We start from the raw sequence: 19,569 nt of genomic DNA, 5'->3' as shown, positions 1-19,569 counted from the left end.
TTGTTGGTTGCCCTTTTTTTTTTCTTTTTTTCTTTTTTTTTCCCCAAAGCAGTGCTAGCAAGCCCACCGCTCCGGGGAGCTCTCCCAGCCATCTGCCAACGTGGGCTCAAAAGAACATTCTCCAGGGCCTCATCCAAGTCGCAGCTTCTGATTCAGTGAGCTGCTCCTGCTGTGAAGGCGCTGCGTGCAGTTTGGCAGCTGCGGAATAATCCGGGACCTCACGCCACAATTCCTCCTTGGCGTTATTTCACCCAAACTGGCGTTGCAGGGGGCCTGGGGGGTCCTTGGGGCTGTTGTGGTGGGGTGTGAGCTGTGAGGGGGTGGTGGCGTTGGGGCTGGCGGCCCTAAAACCCCAGGGACTTGGACTTGTGCTCGTTTACAGGTGGGCTGCTCACAGCTCCCCCCTCCTGCAGCCCACCTTGGGGGGGCAAGGCACTGCTTTAACCCCCCTGCTGCACCCGCCTGAGGCCCGGCCGCCTCCCTGATATTTAATTAATCCCATTCATTAAATCTCATCAGCTGCCTGCTCCTTGATAAGCACGCAAAGCTGGAAAGAAGCTGAGGGGCAGCTCTGGGAGGGGATTTGCACCCCTGCGGGGCTCTCCGCCCGACATCTTGTCCTCTGAGGGGGCGTGACGTCACGGGCGGGCCCAGTGCCGTGACGTCACGCGGTGACATCACACCGGGGGGGGGCGCTGCCGGTGACAGCGGGGGCGGCCCCGGGGGCGGGGACGGGGACGGGACGGGACGGGCAGGGGCGGCTCGGAGCGGAGCGGAGCGGAGCCGCTGGGCACGGAGCGGAGCCGCGGTCACCTCCCTGCCTGCCTCCCTCCCGGCTTCTCCTCCTCGCCTCGCTTCTCCTCTCCCCAGCCTCGGCGACGATGCAGGCGGAGTCGGGGATCGTGCCGGACTTCGAGGTGGGCGAGGAGTTCCACGAGGAGCCCAAGACGTACTACGAGCTGAAGAGCCAGCCGCTCAAGAGCAGGTGGGTGAGCGACCCCCAGCCCCGATCCCGGTCCCGGTCCTAATCCCGGTCCCATCCCCGGTCCCGGAGGAAAGCTGCCCGCCGCCATGGCAGGGGCGGGCCCGGCGTTATGTAAAGGGCACGGGCGGCGGGGCCGGGAGGAGGAGGAGGAGGAGGAGGAGGAAGGCACCGCCGGGCCCCCCCCCTCCCACCCCGCTGCCCGGCAATGGGGTCCCCGTGCCCCCCCCCCACCTCCCGGTTCTGGCTGCGAGAGCCGGGATCGGAAACTTCAGGCTCGGCAGCTGCTTCCCAAAGTGCCTGATTTGAACCCCAAATCCACGCTTTATTCGTATCCATTGCGTTGCGTTAATACCTTTATTTTTAAAGGGAAATAAATCCGTGCGGGTCACTCTTCCTTGCGGTACCCACCCCCATCACTATAACAGGGATGTGCAGTAGGAGAGCCCCTCACCCTGCTGCCATGGGGAAAATTGCTATGAGAGCTCCCCCTTAGAGGTCTGCTCTTCCTCCTCCTCCTCTTCCTCGGCCCCCTGTGCCCGCAGCCAGCCCTCCATTTCGCCGCCGCTGTCGCAGGCACCGAGCGCGAGGCCCTGGCTGCGATGCGGGGCTGCTGAGCCCGGCCGCTGGCAGCCCGCCCGCGGGGTCACGGCTGCTGGCTCCCAACAATGCGGCCGTGCGTGGAGCTGGGAAATGAATGGGGAGGTAAATGGCAAAGTTGGGGAAAAAAAAAAAAAAAAAAAAAGGGTGCTGGAACCGGCCGAGGTTGTGCCGCCTGTCAGAGAGACTTCGGAGTAAATAGATGAATTTTTGAGCACGCTCCAAGTGCTGAAGACACGTCGAAGGCCGTGTAGTACAGGGTGTTACAAATGCTGTCCCTGTCGCAAGGGCTTGTGAGTGCTGTCTCCCACAGCCTGTCTTCATGGCAGCCCCGCGGTTGAGCCTGCGGTGTCACCAAGGGGTGGCACGTGTGGCAGTGGGAGCAGGGTGGCAGGCGGCCAGGGTGCACCGGGCTGCCCCTCGGAGCTGCACAACTCCTCTGCCCTCCCAGGCTGTGCAGGGAGGCTGCTGTTACCCTGGCAGAGGGGTAGAAAACAGGGTAATGTGAGGAGGGAGAGGAGTGTGGAGGAGGTGGACTCGCTGGCAGTGGTTCCAGGTGGGGTGGAGGCAGGTGGGACAGCCTGGGGGCCGGTGTCCATGTGGTCAGTGGTGTGTGGCAGTCCTGCAGGTCGCTGGTACCTTGCACAGCTGTAACATAGCCTGGTTTGTGCAGGCCACAGGTTCTAACTGGTGTGCAAGGCTTGTTCCAGTGTACTCATCTCCTCTGTGATCTGCAGGCTGGCTTCTCCTTGAGGTGGTGCGGGCAGGGAGCACAGGTACCAGGTCTTTATGTGACCTGAGCCCTGACTGCTGTTCTCTCATGCAGATGGGGTTCTGTGATTTGGGGATTCTGTGTTCCAGCTGCTTTTAATTCCTGTGACTTGATGCTTTGGGGCCTGAACGCAGCCCTGCACTGCTCACTTCTGCCGGGAAGCAAATAGATGTACTCTGTAATGAAGCACTGGAGTGACGTCTGTCTGTCACCTCGTGGCATCCCAGGGGTCTTCCTGACCTCGTGGGAGCTGCAGGAGCAAAGGACCTAGAGGCCACGGTAGGTCCCTATAAACCCATCCCCGGAGCCAGACTGATGGAACTTGGCGATAGCTGGTGGCAGAAGCTGCTCACAAACCTGTTTGCTTCGTGACATGCAGATCCCAATCTGTGGGGACGTCTGCAGGCCCTCGGCGTGGCTCAGGCCCCAAACCTGTCCGACCGATGGCGGTGTCCAGCGTGGCCACGCCGCTTTCCCTCGCGGATGTAAATCAGGAGTAATTGCCCCGCCACAGAGCAGCACCGGGTTCCAGCGGTGTAACGGTGGGGCCATGGCCATGCAAGTTGCTTTCCTCTGGTCTGCTCCACAGTCTGGCTCTGGAAAAGTGCCTGGGGAGCAGGCAGAGCAGTCACTGGTGGTAGGAGAGGAGCCTAAATAGCAATCTGCTCTTGTCCCTGGTGGGAGCTGCTGATTTCCTAGCAACATTCAGGGCTTTCTCTGATGGCTTTTAACCGTAAGAAGTGAGAAGCATCTTCAGCTTACTCATAGCGAGTAGATGGAAAAAGCCCCCAGGTCAGAAATATGCAAGAGCACCGGTGGCTCTGACCCTAGAAGAAACTTCTTTATCGCCCAGTTTAACAGCCCAGGCTGCCCCTCTTTCAGGTAGAAGTCTCCTATTTGCTTCCTCCCAAATTGCTGGGCTTTGAACATGTCATCCAGCTAAATTTTCCTCCTCTTTGGTGTGCCCTCACAGTTACTCCATCCGTATTTCATAATTCGAGTCTGCAATCCAAAGCCGCAAGGGGTCCAATAATAAAAGCTTTTTGCTGTAAATACTGTACGAAGTTAGGCCAAGCCACAACCGACAGCTAGAGGCCAAGGGAAAATGTAGGCCCAGCAAAAAGCTTTAATCACAAGGGATGAAGAGAACATGCTGGGTGAAGATGCATCGTTTCCAGCCGTATTTCCTAAACCCCTCCGACTCACAAGAACTGGGCTTCTTGTACCAAGTGCTAGATACGTTTCAGGGTTCTCTGGAATTTGCTGTGGTTGAACGTCTTTGAAAACTGAGAAAATGTTTTGGTTGCTCTGGTTTCTCCAGAGTCCCTTTTCACTGTGGGAGGAAACTGGATTATATCCCTAGCCAGTAAGGCAATGGGATGTTTTTTTATTCCTTTCCTCACATTCATACTTCATTCCTCTGCTGCCACATTTTGAAGCCGATAGCCTTAATTTATAAGTGCATGCTCTTAAATACATACGTGCTTGTGGAACGAACAAGATGTAAATACGATTTCTCTTTTTGGTGCAAACAGTGCACCATGAAGTGGGTGGAGTTTTATTTTCAAACAATCAGCTGAAGAAAATAAGCAGTTATTACCAGAAGGAAACACAGATGTGGTGTCTGCACAGTCACCAGAACACCGGGCATAAGTTCCGTCTGTCATACTAACGTGGGTTCTTTAAACCATTTGAATTATTAAAGCTGTGTTTTGGGTATCAAACTGGTACCTGGAAGAAAAGGGCTTCGGTCTGCTGCTGCCCTAGTCTCGGTTGCTGTAGTGTTTACCTTACCCTATTTATTGTACTATGTGCAGTTTGCAGCTATTGACCCAGCTCCTGCCCTGTTCTGTACACTTCCCTTTCAGCGAATGCAGGGGAAGGACCCTGAAGGCACAGCGTAACCCCCCAAGATGCTCAGTGTGAAATATATTGAACCAAAGCACAGGGTGATTGAAACTAGCCCAGATGTGCAAAAAAAACCCCACCTAGATTTACATGCTTTTCTCTAGCTTCTGATCCTATGCCGTGTGTGTGTGTCCTCATAAGTGCCAGATGATAATTGTTAGCTGCAATTTATTGCCTTGCTGTATGTGAAATCATGTACCTGCAGTTAAATTACTGTTTGTGCTATTTTTTATTGCCTTTTTCCACCTTATTTATATTCAGACCCATTAAAAAGCACCTGAACGATCCAGTTACTGGGGGCATTTTTAGTGGAAAGAATGATTGGGAAGTGCTTTGAAGTTGCACGATAGTTCTGGGGGAACCTTATTCTTTCTGAGCAGTGATGTTGAGATGTGGCGTTTGTCATGTTCTCCTCATTCCAGGTGTCCAAATCCTTCCTGGTATAACAGTTCTGTACTTGACTTGTCAGTGAGTACCTCGTTTCTGTCCAGTTAGGATCTTCTGCAGAGCCTTCCCCTCCTCTCTTCTGGTGCTGCACTGAACAGTGAGAACTAGGTTTAGTCAAAACTTCCCTTCTGATGCACAGCGTTGTGGAGGAAACACTGATTTACCCAGAGGCACACATTTTTGAGATGTGCACTTAGCTCCAGAGCCAAACAGGACATCTGCCTTAGTCTGCAGATGATCAAATTTAATTCTGTAAATGAACTTTGCGGTGTGATTAAATTGGAACTTGATTGCATTAGGCTTCTCGGCGTTGAGTTTGTGCTGTACTGGAGGTAGGCTTTTCATACTACTGCTATTTATGGATCTTGTTCAAGTGTTTTATATTCTGGTTGGGTTCTGCAATGCAGTTTGTTCAAGCTACTGCTTATATCTGTTCCAGTTGTGCAAGAAGTGGAAAATATCCTTTATTTAGAACAGGTCACATGTGCCTGCATCCAGGAACCGCGTCTCAGCGTGCTTAAAAAAATAAAAGTGGATCTTGGAGGAACAGACTTAAAAAGTTCCTGAAAAATTTTTCCGTCTGTTACGAGGAACATGACATATTTTAAAGTAAAAGGTAACGCTGTCTGTGTGCACAGTGCTCCGTAGGCCAGGACTGGCTGGAGTCGATGGTGAAGGCTGAGCTGAAGGCAGTGGGAGGAGAGCTGAGGCCAAAGTTTGGCTCTGAAATTTCATCGGTAACGTTTTTGTGAGTGAGTCAATAATCCCGTGTTTGTTCTGCACCTCAAACTCAACTTCACCAGAAGGAAACCGAGCCACACGTTTTTGTATTTTTTTTTTTATTATTTTTGAAAACAGATGTAAGAGGAAAGGCTGTAATTGAGTGGCTGTTGTATAAACATACTGGGTTTGTGCAACTTACTGTCTCTGTATTTCTTTTGTATCAGGAGCTGGTACCAAGCCTTGTAACAGCGTTTTTCCTTGTGAAAGGTTCTTGTGACCTTTTCTCTTTGAGAAACTCCTCTCATATTTGCAGTAGGCCTTTGCTATTTAGCATGGCAACAAAACCAGCCTGTGGAGTTCTGTTTGGCGTTTGTTTTGATTTACCTTTTTGCTTCCCTAGCCTGCTTTTCTCAGGAGATTTGTGTTTAGCTGCCAAGGTAATTGTACAGTGCGCAGGCATTTGGAGACGGATCTGCCTCACCGACTTTGCACCTTTTATCGTACCCATTCACCTGCTTTTTATGGGGCTGCAGTAGCTGTGTGTAAGCACACACATTGCACGTGAAATAAATCGTGGCTTTTCGGGGAGCAGGAAGCTTCCCGAGCTGACTGAGGCTGAGTTACAGGAAGCAGGTTTTAACTCAAATCAATATATTTTTCCGTAATGATCTCTTAGCTGGCTGGATGTGAACTGGTGCAGGCCTGATGATAGCAGAGCTGCCTCTGTTGCTGCTCATTTTCCCACTTGTAGCGGAGGTACTTTCACAAGCTTCTGGACCAGAACTTCTTAGGGTGCTGTGAACCTTGTAGTTGTCATCACAAAATCATTGTGAGCTTATTGTGTGCTGTGTATGTTTTTATTTCTCACTCAGTGGTAGTCTCAGAGGCCTCTTCCAGCACTGTGTCTGGCAGACTGACTAATTCCTGCTGTACTGTTGGGTTACAATCTAGAAGAGGATTGGGAAACGAGAGAGAAAGAGACTTTTGGAAGCATTATTTAATGAAGAAATGTTGCCTTTCACCATGCCCTATGATTAGAAGTTTAACAGGAAGAAATCTGTACAGCTGTTTGAAAATGAGGGTGCAGGAGGAACCTGCGCAGACCTCAGCTGTGCTGTCCTCCTGTTTCTTTGTTCGCTTTCCAGGGTAAGATACTTTAAGACTTAAAAAAAAAAAAAAAAAAAAAAATATGAAGTGGGAGTAATTTTCTGTTTACTTTTCTGCTAAAAATTGAAATTGCATGTCGGCTGCTAATTGTCTTCAGAGCACAGTCTGCCATTTCAGTTCTGAGAACAAAATGAGAGTCCAACTTTCATTAAGCTGGTCGGGCTCCTGGCCATTATTGTCTGTCTCTTTCTATTTTAGATTCTAAAAGTTTTTGAAAGGCGTTACTGTAATATTTTGCTTTGATAAAATTCACTCTTTTCATATAACTTTTGCTGGAACAAAGGGAATGTGATTAAGCAGCCCAGCGTGGCAGATTTTGCTGTACAGTTAACTACTGCATCGCTATCACATCAACCCTGAACTTGCCAGCAGCCAAACAGTAACAGGACAACTACTGCTTTGCGTAGCATTTCACACTTCCTTTCATACTGAGGAAAAACAGCATGGGAAAAGGCACGTTGGTCTGTCTTCGTAATAACATCTGCAACAGCTGTTGGAAGCTGATGCTGGCTTGAGCATCGAGGTTGAGATGTGTAGCTGGGGGATCCAAGCAGTGCAGTGCTGCCTGCAGACCCACAGCCTGCCTTCCAGGGAGCTGTTGGGTGCAGCTGGACGTGCCAAGGGTCTGCCTGCGGTGCATGGGCACTAAAAGTCTTCAGGTGCCTTTTGAAAACACTCTGTCCTGGTATCCTTGACCAGAATTTCAAGAACATGGGCCCTAGTTACTGATGTTGCTGGGCTGCACCAGAAAATAGGAAATTCAAAGAGAATTTTCTTCTGGGAGGGTGTAGTAGCGCAGGTGCAAGTCAAAGAATAGTGAAAATCGATAAGGAAGGCTTTGAATGCAACTGCTAGCTGGTCCTTTAACCCCTAACAACATGTTGGGATCATGCTTGGTTTTTCTGGTAGCATCCCTGCTGCAAGGGCTGCTGCAACGTTTGTGTTAGCAGCTTTCTGCTGGACGTGCACGCCGGGGGCTGGCGGTTTATCCCTTTTCCCTCGGTGGTAAGTGGCTCTGTAGAAATCCTGTCGGTTCCCCCCGCCCTGACCTGCTGCTAGCAGCTGCTGTGTGGACTGGACTGGCAGGTTGAAGGGCAAAAATGTGTCGCAGCCAGATATAATTACAGCTTCCAGCGTGAGCCAGCAGAGCTGCTCGCTGTGATGATTGTTACGTGTGCTGCTATGTAAAACAGAATGCGAGTTTAATGCAGGGTTCGGGCTCGTATTTTAATATTGTAATTAGCAGCCTTTAGCAGTAAACAAGTTTTTTTTTTTTTTAAATCCGTTCCCATGAAGATTGTTCTCCTACAATTTGAGGAGATGTCTATCTACAGGCACATGGAGTTGGTTTTGTGAGTGCTGTGTTACTCGGAGAAAAGAGCATTCAGAAGCCATGTCTGGGTTTTTCTCCTCTTACCTGGGCTGTGAGAGGCTCAGCTTCAGGCAGCTGGGGGCTGATCCTGCAGTCGCTATTACATGGGGATATTTCAGCTAAGGAAAACAGTCGTGTTGGAGACCATGTGGCAATCTCCTGGAAGAACTGCAGTCATCCTTCGTAAACACTTCCCAAAAAACCCTGATCTAGTCCCACAGGTACGTACCGGCTCTATTTTGTTACAAAATGAACCAAGATCTGTCTAAATCTGCCGCTTTTAGTGGCTGCTGTGCATCAGTGGGTTTGTGTGGCTCATGTGGAGTGTGCTGGGAGGTCTGGCCTTCTGAGGCCGTGCTGTGGGACCGGCTGCACAGAGGGAAGAAAGAGGAGAGACAGGACAGCAACGTGAGCTGCAGGGTTTGTCTGCAAACGCCACACCGACAGGCTTTGCTGGTGTGGATGCGAAAATTAGCTGCCTGCTTTGGCCTGTTGTTAAATGAAAGAATTTACTTGGGATAAATTTGGAGAGAAAAGGATTCTACATGGGGAAAATTAGTGTTTTGGGTGTATGGGAAGACGTTAATCAGCTCTGAGATATTTTCGACGCTGGGAGCTTGCCAAGTTTGCTGTGTCTCCAAGCGTTAGGCCAATGAAAGATGCCTAACGTGGCTTCGAAGTGTGGCTGGGATGCGGGGACACCGCTGCTTCTCTGCACCCTACGTCACAACACAAACTGCCCCATGGAGGGCAGAAACCTGGCAGGGCAGGGGCTCGGGGATCAGGGAAACCAGAGGAGCAACGAGAAGTGGGAACCACTGGAATGTCCTGAATGAAGGATGCTGCAGAGAAGGGAGAAAGGAATGATTAACGACCTTTACTAAGCTTACTCCCAGCCATCCTGTCCTGACATGTAAACACACACACAAAATAGGAATCACTGAGACTTTCTGGAGGAGAAAGAGACAGCTAGAGGATTTGGGATGGAGCTGAATCAACCGTGAGCTGTGGCAGGGCGAGAAGATGGGAGCAGGCTGTGGAAGCTGCCAGATGGCGTGAGGTGAGGAGTACGGGCACGAGGGGGCTGTGCTCCTGGAGCTCCAGGCTGGGAGGCTGTGGGAGTGCTGAGGAGATGAAAGGGAATCACTGAAAGGCTTGGGAGAGCCTGGCTAAGCCTGCTGTATGCACGTTTGCTGTTTCTTTTCGAGGTTCTTTGAGATTTCTCTAAATCAAGAAGGGGAGTGTGTATTATACAACTAGACTTACCCAGGAAAAGCATTTCCAAAATGTGGCCCTGCCTGATAATACGCAGTTGTGGAGCCAAACCAGGAACACAGAGGGTGAAGGGACAAAACAAACCCTTCCTTATGGTGTTGGTGGACTTCACCCTAAATAAATAACAGCTACAACCTCAGAGGGTGAAACCAGAATGATACTGGGGTCTGTCAGCATACAGGAGGGGAGGGAACCTCACAGAAAACCAAAGGCAAAATCCAGCTCTGGGCTGCTCGCTTGAAGCTGGGCCGAGATGAGCACAGGGCAGTGCGGGGCCCGTGCTGTGGGTCCCCTGGGATGCCATTAACTACCGTGTCTGGGCTTCTGCTCCATCTAGCAAGCTTTATTTTATTTGTACCAAATATTTACAGTCTTACCCAAGCTCAGCCCAGCCAGAGGCACGTCCCAGATGTCGGTCTGCCTGGCGGAGACATGGCCATAGTTAAGAGTTGTGGGGATTACTTCTTTATTTATTGCTGTTGTAAGACGAGGCTGGCTATCTGATAAATAATTATTCCGCCCTTTGAGAAGGCAGCCTGTAAATCTGTTAAGCTGCTCCTTTGTTTGTTAGCCTGGTGCATAATGGGTTTGGAATTTAAGATTAATAGTATACTCTGCAACTGCTTATTTTGTGACCTCATCCTCCTGTTCTGCTCGCCTGCTTGTCCACCTGTCACATCCTGTTGGGCACCTAGGGCTATATTCAGAAGGGGAGCTTTGGTTTGGCGTTGCATCACCTCATTCTTGTGTCTTCTGCTGCCTAGTGGAATTAAGGAAAGGGGGGAAAAATTAAAAAAGTGAGGTAGGTGTCTAGGTTCCTCACAGAGCGCAGGGGGAAGGTGTGGCTGTAGAGAATGGTTTGGGTTGGAAGGGACCTTTAGAGGTCATCCAGCCCAGCCCCCTGCTGCGGGCAGGGACGTGTCCCATGAGATGGGGCTGCCCAAAGGCTCCTGAATATTGCCTGAGGCAGCCAGCGAGGGGCAGAAGGCTATGTACTGTGGGCACCAAAGCTGGTTGTGTTTAATGCTGTCCCTTGAAGACTTGTTAGTTTGTTCCAGGGGAGCTGCTGCTAAACCTTTCTTGGTGTCGGACAGTTCTGCTCTGGGGAAGAGCAACTGGTGCAGCATCTCCCTGCTCCCATTTGGGTTCCATTCTTATCTCTGTCTGACCCAAAATACGGGGTTGAAAGTGTCCACCACCCTTTGGAAGTGTCCAAACCAATAAACCATGGGCTTTCTGAGGTGTCTCTCCTGCAGGAGCTACTTCATTTTGCCTTGTGTAATATTCCTTGAACTGTCAGGGGCAGGAGTGGCCTGGTAGCACAAGGGGGTGAGCGTTCATCTGGAGTTTTCTCATCCTGCTCCAGAAGATAATTTTTCCGTAGTGAGACGGCTCTACCAGGAAGCAGGGAGGACACTCTCGCAAATTAGATCCTTTTCAGCTCCATCTGTTTCTCAGAGGCACTTGTCCAAATTCCTGCAATTGGGGTCACAGCGTGAAATGCAGGGAGCTGCGTGGCACCTGAGCGGCGGGGACATCTGTGGCACGGGCAGCTGGAGGGACACAAAGCATCTGTAGCATTATGGGAACCAGGCACTGCTGCAGGGGGGCAAGGATTTTAAGGCAAATGGTGTTCAGAAAGCCTCTCTGAAGGGTGTATGTTGGTGAAGAAGGTGGATGTGAGGAGTACCGGAGCTGCCCTGCAGCTCAGCGCTGCTGTGGGCAGAGATGTCAGGGTGCAGAGAGACGGCGCTGGCCGCAGGGGCCTGCTGCTGCCTGCTGCAGGATGTCTGCAAGGCCCCGGAGGGGTTCCCTGCACCCTTTCAGCCTTCCCCAAAGCTGTCAGCTGTGGCGAGCCACCCTGCCTTCACAGCTCCTGTGCTTCGGGAGAGGTGCCTTGGAGCAGGCACTAATTGCTGTCTTGCCGAAGGAGTTGTCTTTTGTGGAGGAGACTTAATTACCTCTCACTTCGCTTTTCTAACGAAGGAGCTTGCAGGAGTTGTGCTGAGGTGCAGGATCTCCGTGGGACAGAGCTTTTCTCCATGGCTCGGCTGGTGCTGATCTTTCTGGTCAGTTTTCTGATTCTGCTGTGATGGGTTTGAGTCATTGCAGGTGCTGTCATTCATACAATTACCTGATGCGTGTTTCCCATCCATAACGTAACCCCTTTGCACCAAGGAATACCAGGTTTATAAAATAACAGTGCAGCAAATTGCAGGATCTGTCCTCGTTGTCTTTTTTTCAGTGGGTTTATTTACCTTGTTGTGGCAAGGACTTTCACAGCTCTTAAAATGCTGTAACCACTGTTTATTCCAAGGCAGTCTTCCCTGTATTTAAGGGCTTCTGATAGACTAAATCTGGCTTCTGGCGTGCAGACTCATCCCGAGAACAGAAGACATCCAGTGGGTGCTGTCTGGCTTCACGCAGGGCTATGAGGAATGCTTGGATTTGGGGACTCTGCGATGGAAATGCAATTCCTCCCTTCTCTGTACAGCATGGGAAAAATAAGCAGTGAAATTAGGAACTGTGGGCACGTCACTAGGAACTTTTGCAGATGGCAGAGCACCCTTTGTAGCAGAAGGATGGGTGCTGTAGAGCTGCAAGATTGTACTGACCGCGTTGCATTTCTGCTGGAACAAAAATGTAACTGGCTCAGCGTTTGCACTTTCCACTTGTGCATTGTTTTCTCTGTATTTTGTGCATTTGGAGAATGCTATGCTCTGCAAACTGCTGGTTTAGTATTTTCTGTGGAATGAAAACCATCTGGATAATTTAACCAGATTTTATCTAAGTTTGTGGTAACAGGCTCTTTTCTGTTTCTTGCCGTCTTGTTTGATTAAGATGAGAATTTGAGTTAAAATTCAGGGAGTTCAGTAAGTGATGGTTTATGACCTGGAATTTTTGAAGCAATTTGAGCTTGTTTGGAATCCTAAAAGTAAACAAAACATTAAGTGATGTACAGTCTCTCTCAAAAGCATTCTCCCTGAGCAAATGCCCACTGTAAGCTTTTTTTTCTCTCGTGCGCTTTGAATCCTCTGTGCGGTGGGTGTTGCAAGTTAAGGAAGACATTCAGGGCTTGTGTCTGCGCTTCTTTGAAGGAGAAATTACTTAAACACATGCTAAAGCCTATGCTTCAAGTCTTTCCTTGATTACACTGCAGTTCAGCAAAACACTTCAATGTATTCTTGATTTCAGAATCCTACAGGAGGCAGTCGGTTCTGCACGCGTGGGTTTAAGCCTGTTGCAGCCCGGTGGTGACAGCAGCAGGCAATGCTGTCCCTGACCCAGCAAACCCTAGGAGTGAGAGCCATGCTGCTGAAGGCTTTGTGCCGAAGTTTCACCAAATAGCTTAAACATGCTGGTGGACTGGAAGAAGAGTGTTCAGCACATGGCAGGCTGTTAAATCTGGTGTGCCTCGGAGCCTGACACTGACTTTAATACATTACACTTCCAGTGAAATACTACTTAGGAAAGAGAAGGTTAAAAAAAAAATAAAATCCCACTAGGAAAAGGTAAATGCATTGACTTTGACAAGCGATACAGAGCTGTCTAAACTTAGGTGCAGGCTCCTTAACACAGGAAGAGCACTATCAGTGGGACTCTTTTCCCCAAGTGTTAACTGCCCGTTTAGTTCCTGATGTCCTGATGCTGTTGGCTCATCTTATTGTATTTTACTTTGAGTGAGATGAAGGAAAGAGGTGATGTTCTCAGCACTGGAAAATTGTAGGCATTTGAGAGCAAAGTAGTCAGGTTTGCATGTGCCTAAGCCATTAAAAGGGTTCCCTGCACACTTGCTGTGGTGACAGCGAGTTCTTGTGCAGCTCTGGCGAAGGAGCTGTGTCTGGCTGGGGCTTTCTGCATCAGAGCTATCCACTGCGAGTCTCGTATCGGGCCTAGTGGAAGGGTTCTGAAAATTTACAGCAGGCTTATTTCCAGGAGTTCTCGCACTTTTTTTCCCAGTGGCTGTACACAATCATTGAGGCCTCATCGCCCTTGTCTGCCTCGCCTCGGAGGCTGCCAGGCTTTCTTCCCTGCTTCAATTCAACCTTGTTTGGCACAGACCAGATTTCCCTGTGTTGTTCTTCCTTGTGGCCAAGCTGCAAAGCCCCCTACGACGTGGTGCTCCATTTAGTGAGTGTTTCAGCTTTGATGCAGAGATGAGGGGTGCTACACGGTGCCTGGGTGGTGTGCTGCAAAGCAGCTGACAAACGTTCACCACCGGCGATGTTATCGGAGCTGCTTAGCATGGGTAATAATTCCACGGGGCTGTTGACTAAAATATTCCAGTTCTTTGATGCGCCAGCACTGACTTGTCTGTTGTGAATTCATACGCTGAAGTCAAAATTGCTGGGAAAATAGTAAACGTGAACTTTGGCCGTTACACGCCAAGGAGATAAATCTAGAATCTGTTCCCAGCGTGCTGCACACACGGGGCCTCTGTGTAACAGCTTCTGTGCTCATGAGGAGAGTGTGCAACCTACACTTGGCAAATCCCACGTGGAATTGGGTACCTGAGCTTTGCTCAGCACTGCTCCTGCACTGGATGCAACGTGCAGGTTTCTAGGGCTGCGTTTTGGTGCTCTGCCAATTTCTTTTGGCAGCTCCAAGGACCACCAAGCAGGAGATATTAGAGAATGTCCTTCATTGAAAAAGAAAAATGTATTGGAGTACTTCAGAGGTGCCTTCCAGGGTAAAAGAGGTGCAGCAGTGGAGTGCAAATCTTTCAGGAGGCTGCCAGCAGCAAGTAAGAGCCCGGTGCTGTGCTGTGCCACCACAGTCCTGCTCGGTGTGCTGGCGTTAGACGTGGCAGTGAGCGGGAGCTGGCGGCACGGCCTCCTCTGGGTGCTCTCAGGGGCACTGCTCGTTCCTCCCCGTTGTCAAGCTCTGACATGTTTTGGTAACTGCAGTGGACTGGCAGTGGCAGAACATCAAGCATGGAAAATAAACCGTGTTTACTGCTCCGCTTTTTGTTCCTTCTGCATTTCCAGAAACTATTGAGAAATGGGCAGAAAGTTACGGGTGTTTTCCCCGGGCAGTGCTTTCTGGGGGAGAGGCTCAGTGCCCTTGTGCCACCAGAAGCTCCAGGGAAACCTGAGGCCCAGTGCAGGCACCCATCCTTCTGATGTGAAGTTTATAGAGGAGATGTTGGTGTTTCTGTGGCTGTTTTGGCCTTTTCTCGTGTGAACGAGGGTGGCTTCGGGTGGTAGACAGACCGCAGCGATACCTGCGCTCCCAGGGGTGCTGTGAGGCTTAGCTGTAGGCAGCCTCAGGCAGGACATTAATGCCGTGTGTAGGCAGGTTTTTTGCCTCCAGCTGTGCAGCCAGAGCTCGTTTTGCCCCGTGGCTCTCGTGGGCCTGCCCTGGTGCTGGGCACAAGGCAGCTGAGAGGCGGCATGGCGGAGCTTGGGGCGCCTGCTCACGAGGCCAGCCCCGAGCCCCACCGCAGCGTTTTGCTGCGGGGTCTGGGAGCAAACAGGGCTGGTGGGACCTGGGCTCGGCTGTCTGAAGTGTCAGGAGGCAGCGACACGGCTGCAGCAAGGCTGAGTGCTGGGGAATGCCTGGATGCATTAATGCATAGGCACGAGTGCACCATTCCTGTGGCCACAGGCTCCTGGGGTTTCTGCAGTTCCTCCAGGCCTCGCTCTGCTCCTTCGGGTGGCTCGGGGACCTGCTGGAGAAAACCCCTGGCAGGCAGAACAAATCAGGTAAACCAGTGGGATCTGGGGCAGCGTGGGATCCCAGGAGGCTGTTTGCACCACGAGAGCTGCTGCTGGAGTGGAGCTGCCGGGGCAGTTTAACTCCGCGGGGCTGCACTTCAATTAAGTTGTCAGCTTTAGCATTGCTCTAGGCGTTAATAGAGTTTTGCTCTCGCTTAAAAATCTGGTTTAGTAATTAACCTCCATTTTATTCGGGAGTTCAAAAGGTGCTCGTTCGGTGCAGCAAATCTCATGTCATGTGAATTAAAACATGAAAGATGTTCAGGAGCGAGAAATTGAAACAGGATAGTGCAGAAATTGGATTATGTGCAGTTGAGAGGGGGCTGTGCAAGATGCCAAGGTCTCAATGAGAAGTGTCTTGAAGGCGCTGCTTCACCTCTGCGTTTGGGTAGTTGGGGAGTGCTCTGAATTAAATGGGGATTTAGTAATGGGGTTGGGATTTCTCTTGTTGCATGCACCCAACTCTCCTGGCTAAGGGCTGTTAAGTAGCCCCACTGTTGGAGGAGAGCTGCCTGCTGCTGCTTCTCTCCAAGGCAGGCAGTTTGAATTTTCCCCAGAAAGATTCAGAGCGAGAGCTGGCCCGTGCTCTGCTGGATGTGCGGTAAGTCCCACGGCCCTGTGCTTTCCAGGACTGCACTGATAACATCTTGATTTGTCCAGGCTGACTCGTTTTCTTGGGCCCCAGCACTTCCATCATGCTATTGGCACGTATGTGGGATGCGGTGGAGAGAAGCTGGGAGAGCAGGCACTGACAGCAGGCGGCTGCTGCTGCCAGCACCGTGCTCAGGCTGCAGCCCTAACACACAACGGAGCAAAACGGCCTTGTGCAGAGCTTCCCCGATGGGTGCTGCTGCTTCAGGTGCCTCTGAATAGAAGGTACAGGCTCCAAATACCCTGGGAAACTGCACTAGTTCCTGCTGCCCAGAGGTTTTGGGTGGCCACAGGGATCAGAAGCAGGTTTTCCCTGCTCCTCGTGAACACTGTGTGCACAAAGTGCTGCTTGGGCATCTTTTTTAAACTGGGTATAGGGCTACGTGAGAGTGCCAGTTCAGAACATGGACACAAAGGCATTTGCAAAGCAGTACTGTCCACATGTAGTCGTGTAGTCTTTGCTGTTGTGTACTCCGCTGGATTTCAGAGGTAGAGACGCTGGAGGCTCAGCGTTCCTCCAGCCAGCTCCTGTATAGCACAGGTATGGGGGACCCAAGCCTTTGTCTTTTTTAACATTTGAGTGATTTAAGGAGAGGAAAAAAAAACAACATCTTGTTATCTGTTATTTACCTTCTTTACTTCCAAGCAGTAATTTGGGGTAAAAGTTCATCTCCTGACCGCCAGCAGGACTGTGCACCACGGGTGTGGTTGGGGCTGCACCTAACGTCCTGCGGCGGCTGCCTCGAGGCACGGTCCTGCTCCTGCCCTGCTGAAGGAGTTACCAGTTACAGCACCTTTCCCTGATTCACTGGGAAAGGTCCCCACATGCTCTAAAGAAAAATGAAATCCCTTCAGCGTAGAGCACTGACTTGTGCTGTGGTCACAGTGGGAAGACCCAACCCAGAGGGTTGAGGACGAAGAGCATGGGAGCGTAGGGCTCCTGCTCCACAGCAGCCTGCGATTATGTTGAGTTAGGTGGGACGTAAATCATACTGCTCATCCTATAAAAAACAAGGCAGGAGGGATTTGTGATGGTATGGTGGCTGGCCTGTGGCTGGATTGTATGTGGCTGAACTTCGCTGTCTTGAAACCAGTGTTCCAGTAGGAAGTGTGGCGTGTGTCGTGCTTGCTTTCAGTGAAAGGAACGAGTTCAGTTTGACTTCTTATGATTGATTTTTAATGTACTGAATCTCTTGAGGAGTAATGCCAGCACTCTCGTAACCTGACAGGGCTTTCCTCTCGAGCTTTGTGCTTGTTCTTTAGGAATCGCATCCCAAATACACTGATTCACCGAGCTAATCATCTTACAGCTCATGCATAGCTTAGTTAATTCCGTGTAATAATTTACTGATGTCAGCTATACTGCGCTAGTTATCTATGTGCAAAGTCCTGCTTCATGGCAAATATGATGTAATGCATGTTAACACAAACATCTTTAACCACAGGCTAAGCTAAGGTGTCTCAGCACATGTTTGCTGTGATCTGACAGCACACGTGGCTGCTCTTGCTGCTCAGCTGCTGGTAAACCAAGGTGTTTTTGTCCTCCTGGTAAACCAAGGTGTTTTTGTCCTCCTGCCACCATCCAGACCCGGAATCCCTTGCACTGATTGCAGCTGTAATGGCCGAGCCATCCTGTGTTAATTAATTTTCCATAGGGGACAGTTTCATTTTCCATGGGAGGCAGCAAATGTAGGTAATGGATGCAACAGGATTAAATTCTCTCAGCGTGTAGCCAGTGCTGGTGACTGCGGACTAGTTTAACAGGGTTCACATCTGTGTTAGCTTTCAGAAGACAACATGAAGCTATTATGCAGTTACTACCCACTCCAGGATCTGCACATCAATTAGGAGAGGCTGCTTACTCATGCTCCTCAAAAGTTGTGCCAAAATAGCTGTTACATTATGTCAGAGCCCATATTTTCATCCAGAACAATTAATCAGGATATAAACCTTGTTTCTCCCCAGTAGCTTCATATGTATACCCCAGGCTTCGGTACGGGGTACTTCAGGGCTGCCCTGGTTCAAGAAGATTCTTCTGTAGTTGGCACACGTCAGGGAAATTATTATGCAATGTGATGTTCTTTTTCCAGCAGTGTATCTGGGAAGCTCCAACAACAAAGTCCTCTATAAACAGCTTTGTTTTGCATGTTGTGATTTATTCCCCTGTAACACTTGGGAGCCCTACGCCGGGCCCAGCATCGGGTGCTGCTGCCTGGCTGCAATGGGAGCACGGAGCGAGGAGGCAGGCTTCTTTGCAGCACATCTGCACAGAATAAGGCAGGAGAAAGAGCTGACTGCAGGAGGAAACATTGAGGCTGTGCTGCCAGGGCGACAGGAAGGACCCTAGCTCATCGGCTGCCTTGCTCCCGTCAAAACACCCATCAGCATCCTGTGCAGGTACCTGACAGCTGCCTTTCTGCCTCTCCAATTCCTAGATCTCCAATTCCTAGGTCTCTTTCTCAGCAGCCTTTACGTTTAAAGTTGCCCCCAGTCCATTTGGATCATGTGGTTTCCACCTCGGAGTCCCACTCCCAGGAGAGGAGGCTGCTCCAGGAGGTCCTCCGTGGTGAAGTGGTGCTCCTGGGGGGGGTGGTTTGCAAGGGTCTGACCCCTGTGCGCTGCAGATCCCTCCCTGTTTACTTCCTGCATCCAACATCATGTATAAAAAGCCTGCAGACAGATCTCCGATGCTGCCCAGACCTCTTCAGATTAACAAAAGCTGTGAATTAAATCCTCCTGGCTTTGCTGAAGCCAGCGACTGGCTTGCAACATTTCTTCTCAAATTTCAGGAGCCTGTGGTTCTGGATCCCGGCCCTGTCTCGCTGGGCAGTCGGTGGCAATTCGCTGTGGCCCAGAGATTGATGGCAGCAGAGCTGAGGACAGATGCAGAGCCTCAGCTAAGATGTGACAGGACAAGGAAGCAGCGCGTTTGGAGAAGTGACAGAAACCTGCCGTAACGAAAACAGGAAAATAGTGGCTTTAGTGGGGCTTCTGGTCGTAGCCACAAACCTGGAGATCTGCCTCCTGACCTTCCAGGCTGTCCCCACGCACAGACTGCCTGATGGTGCCCTAAGGGAGCTCCTTCCAAAGAAGAGGAGAGGCTCCAAAGTAATCGCATCAGTTGTTTGTGCCGTGCCACACACCAGGGAGAGGGTTCTGCGGAGGAAAAGGTCACGCTGATAGCAAGGCTGAGCTCTCTTCTGTAATTCTTCTGCCTAAGTCAGGCTTCTGGCTGTTTGGCCAAATACCTTGCGATGCAGGGAAAATGATAACTTAGAAAAGATGATGTGTCATAAAAACAGCGCTGCCTGCTCCAAGCCCTGCATATGTTAATGCCTGGGTTTTCAGGCAGCAGGTTGCAGCGAGGTGTGCCAGCAGTCTGAATACCTGCTGGTGGCGTGGCCCTCTTTCCATGAAAAAGCTGCTTGGGTTAGAGACAAGGGTGAAGTCACTGGGAGTGCTTGGTATCTGAGAATTAGGTCCAATTATCTATTTCATTAGAAGCAATGAAGGAGCATACTTTCTGAGCTGCTTGCTTTAGGAATCTCCTCTTGCTTCCATTTATTTCTTCCCTACTGGAAAGCTCATGGCAAGTGAATAAATTCATCTCATTAGAGACCATCTGGAAATGGCTGTAACAGACTGAATTATACTTCATATCTGAGAAAAACTTCTAAAAGGCCTCTGACTAAAGGGAGGATGGAAGCCTGGAAAAAGGTTTAATAGGAAAAACAGACAAATAGGTTAGAATTCAAATATGTGAAATTATGGGAATGTTTTCACTTGGAAAAAAGCACAGACAGAAGTTAAACTGTGATTGAGTGCAAACCCTGAAACATTCGAGTTGTACTTAGCCCGTGGCTGTTCACTGAGTTTGTTCTGACCCCCAGCAGTTCATGTGTGTGACTTCAGGATGCAAAAAACCTCTCCTCATTTGGCCAGATACTTGTCTGTG

The 19,569-nt window shown here is 50.3% G+C and overlaps 1 protein-coding gene across 5 annotated transcripts in view; it reads left to right on the top strand.

Annotated features, from left to right (window-relative positions):
* Positions 1-745: 745 nt before the first annotated feature.
* MITF (melanocyte inducing transcription factor) overlaps positions 746-19,569 on the top strand; it is a 96,271-nt gene continuing 77,447 nt past the window's right edge. For 3 of the 5 annotated variants that reach the window (XM_084530884.1, XM_084530883.1, XM_084530881.1), the window contains exon 1: positions 755-985. In XM_084530884.1, coding sequence (XP_084387010.1) covers positions 882-985 — 104 coding nt within the window. In that variant the 5' untranslated portion in view covers positions 755-881. Of the gene's footprint in view, positions 986-17,989; positions 18,012-19,569 lie in introns of those variants that run through there. The other 2 variants (XM_084530882.1, XM_084530885.1) reach the window with 2 other exon arrangements.

Source organism: Aythya ferina (assembly GCF_964211825.1).
Source record: "Aythya ferina genome assembly, chromosome: 10".
NCBI lineage: Eukaryota > Metazoa > Chordata > Aves > Anseriformes > Anatidae > Aythya > Aythya ferina.
Note: the sequence above shows the minus strand (reverse complement) of the source record. Positions and strands in the feature narration are given on the sequence as shown.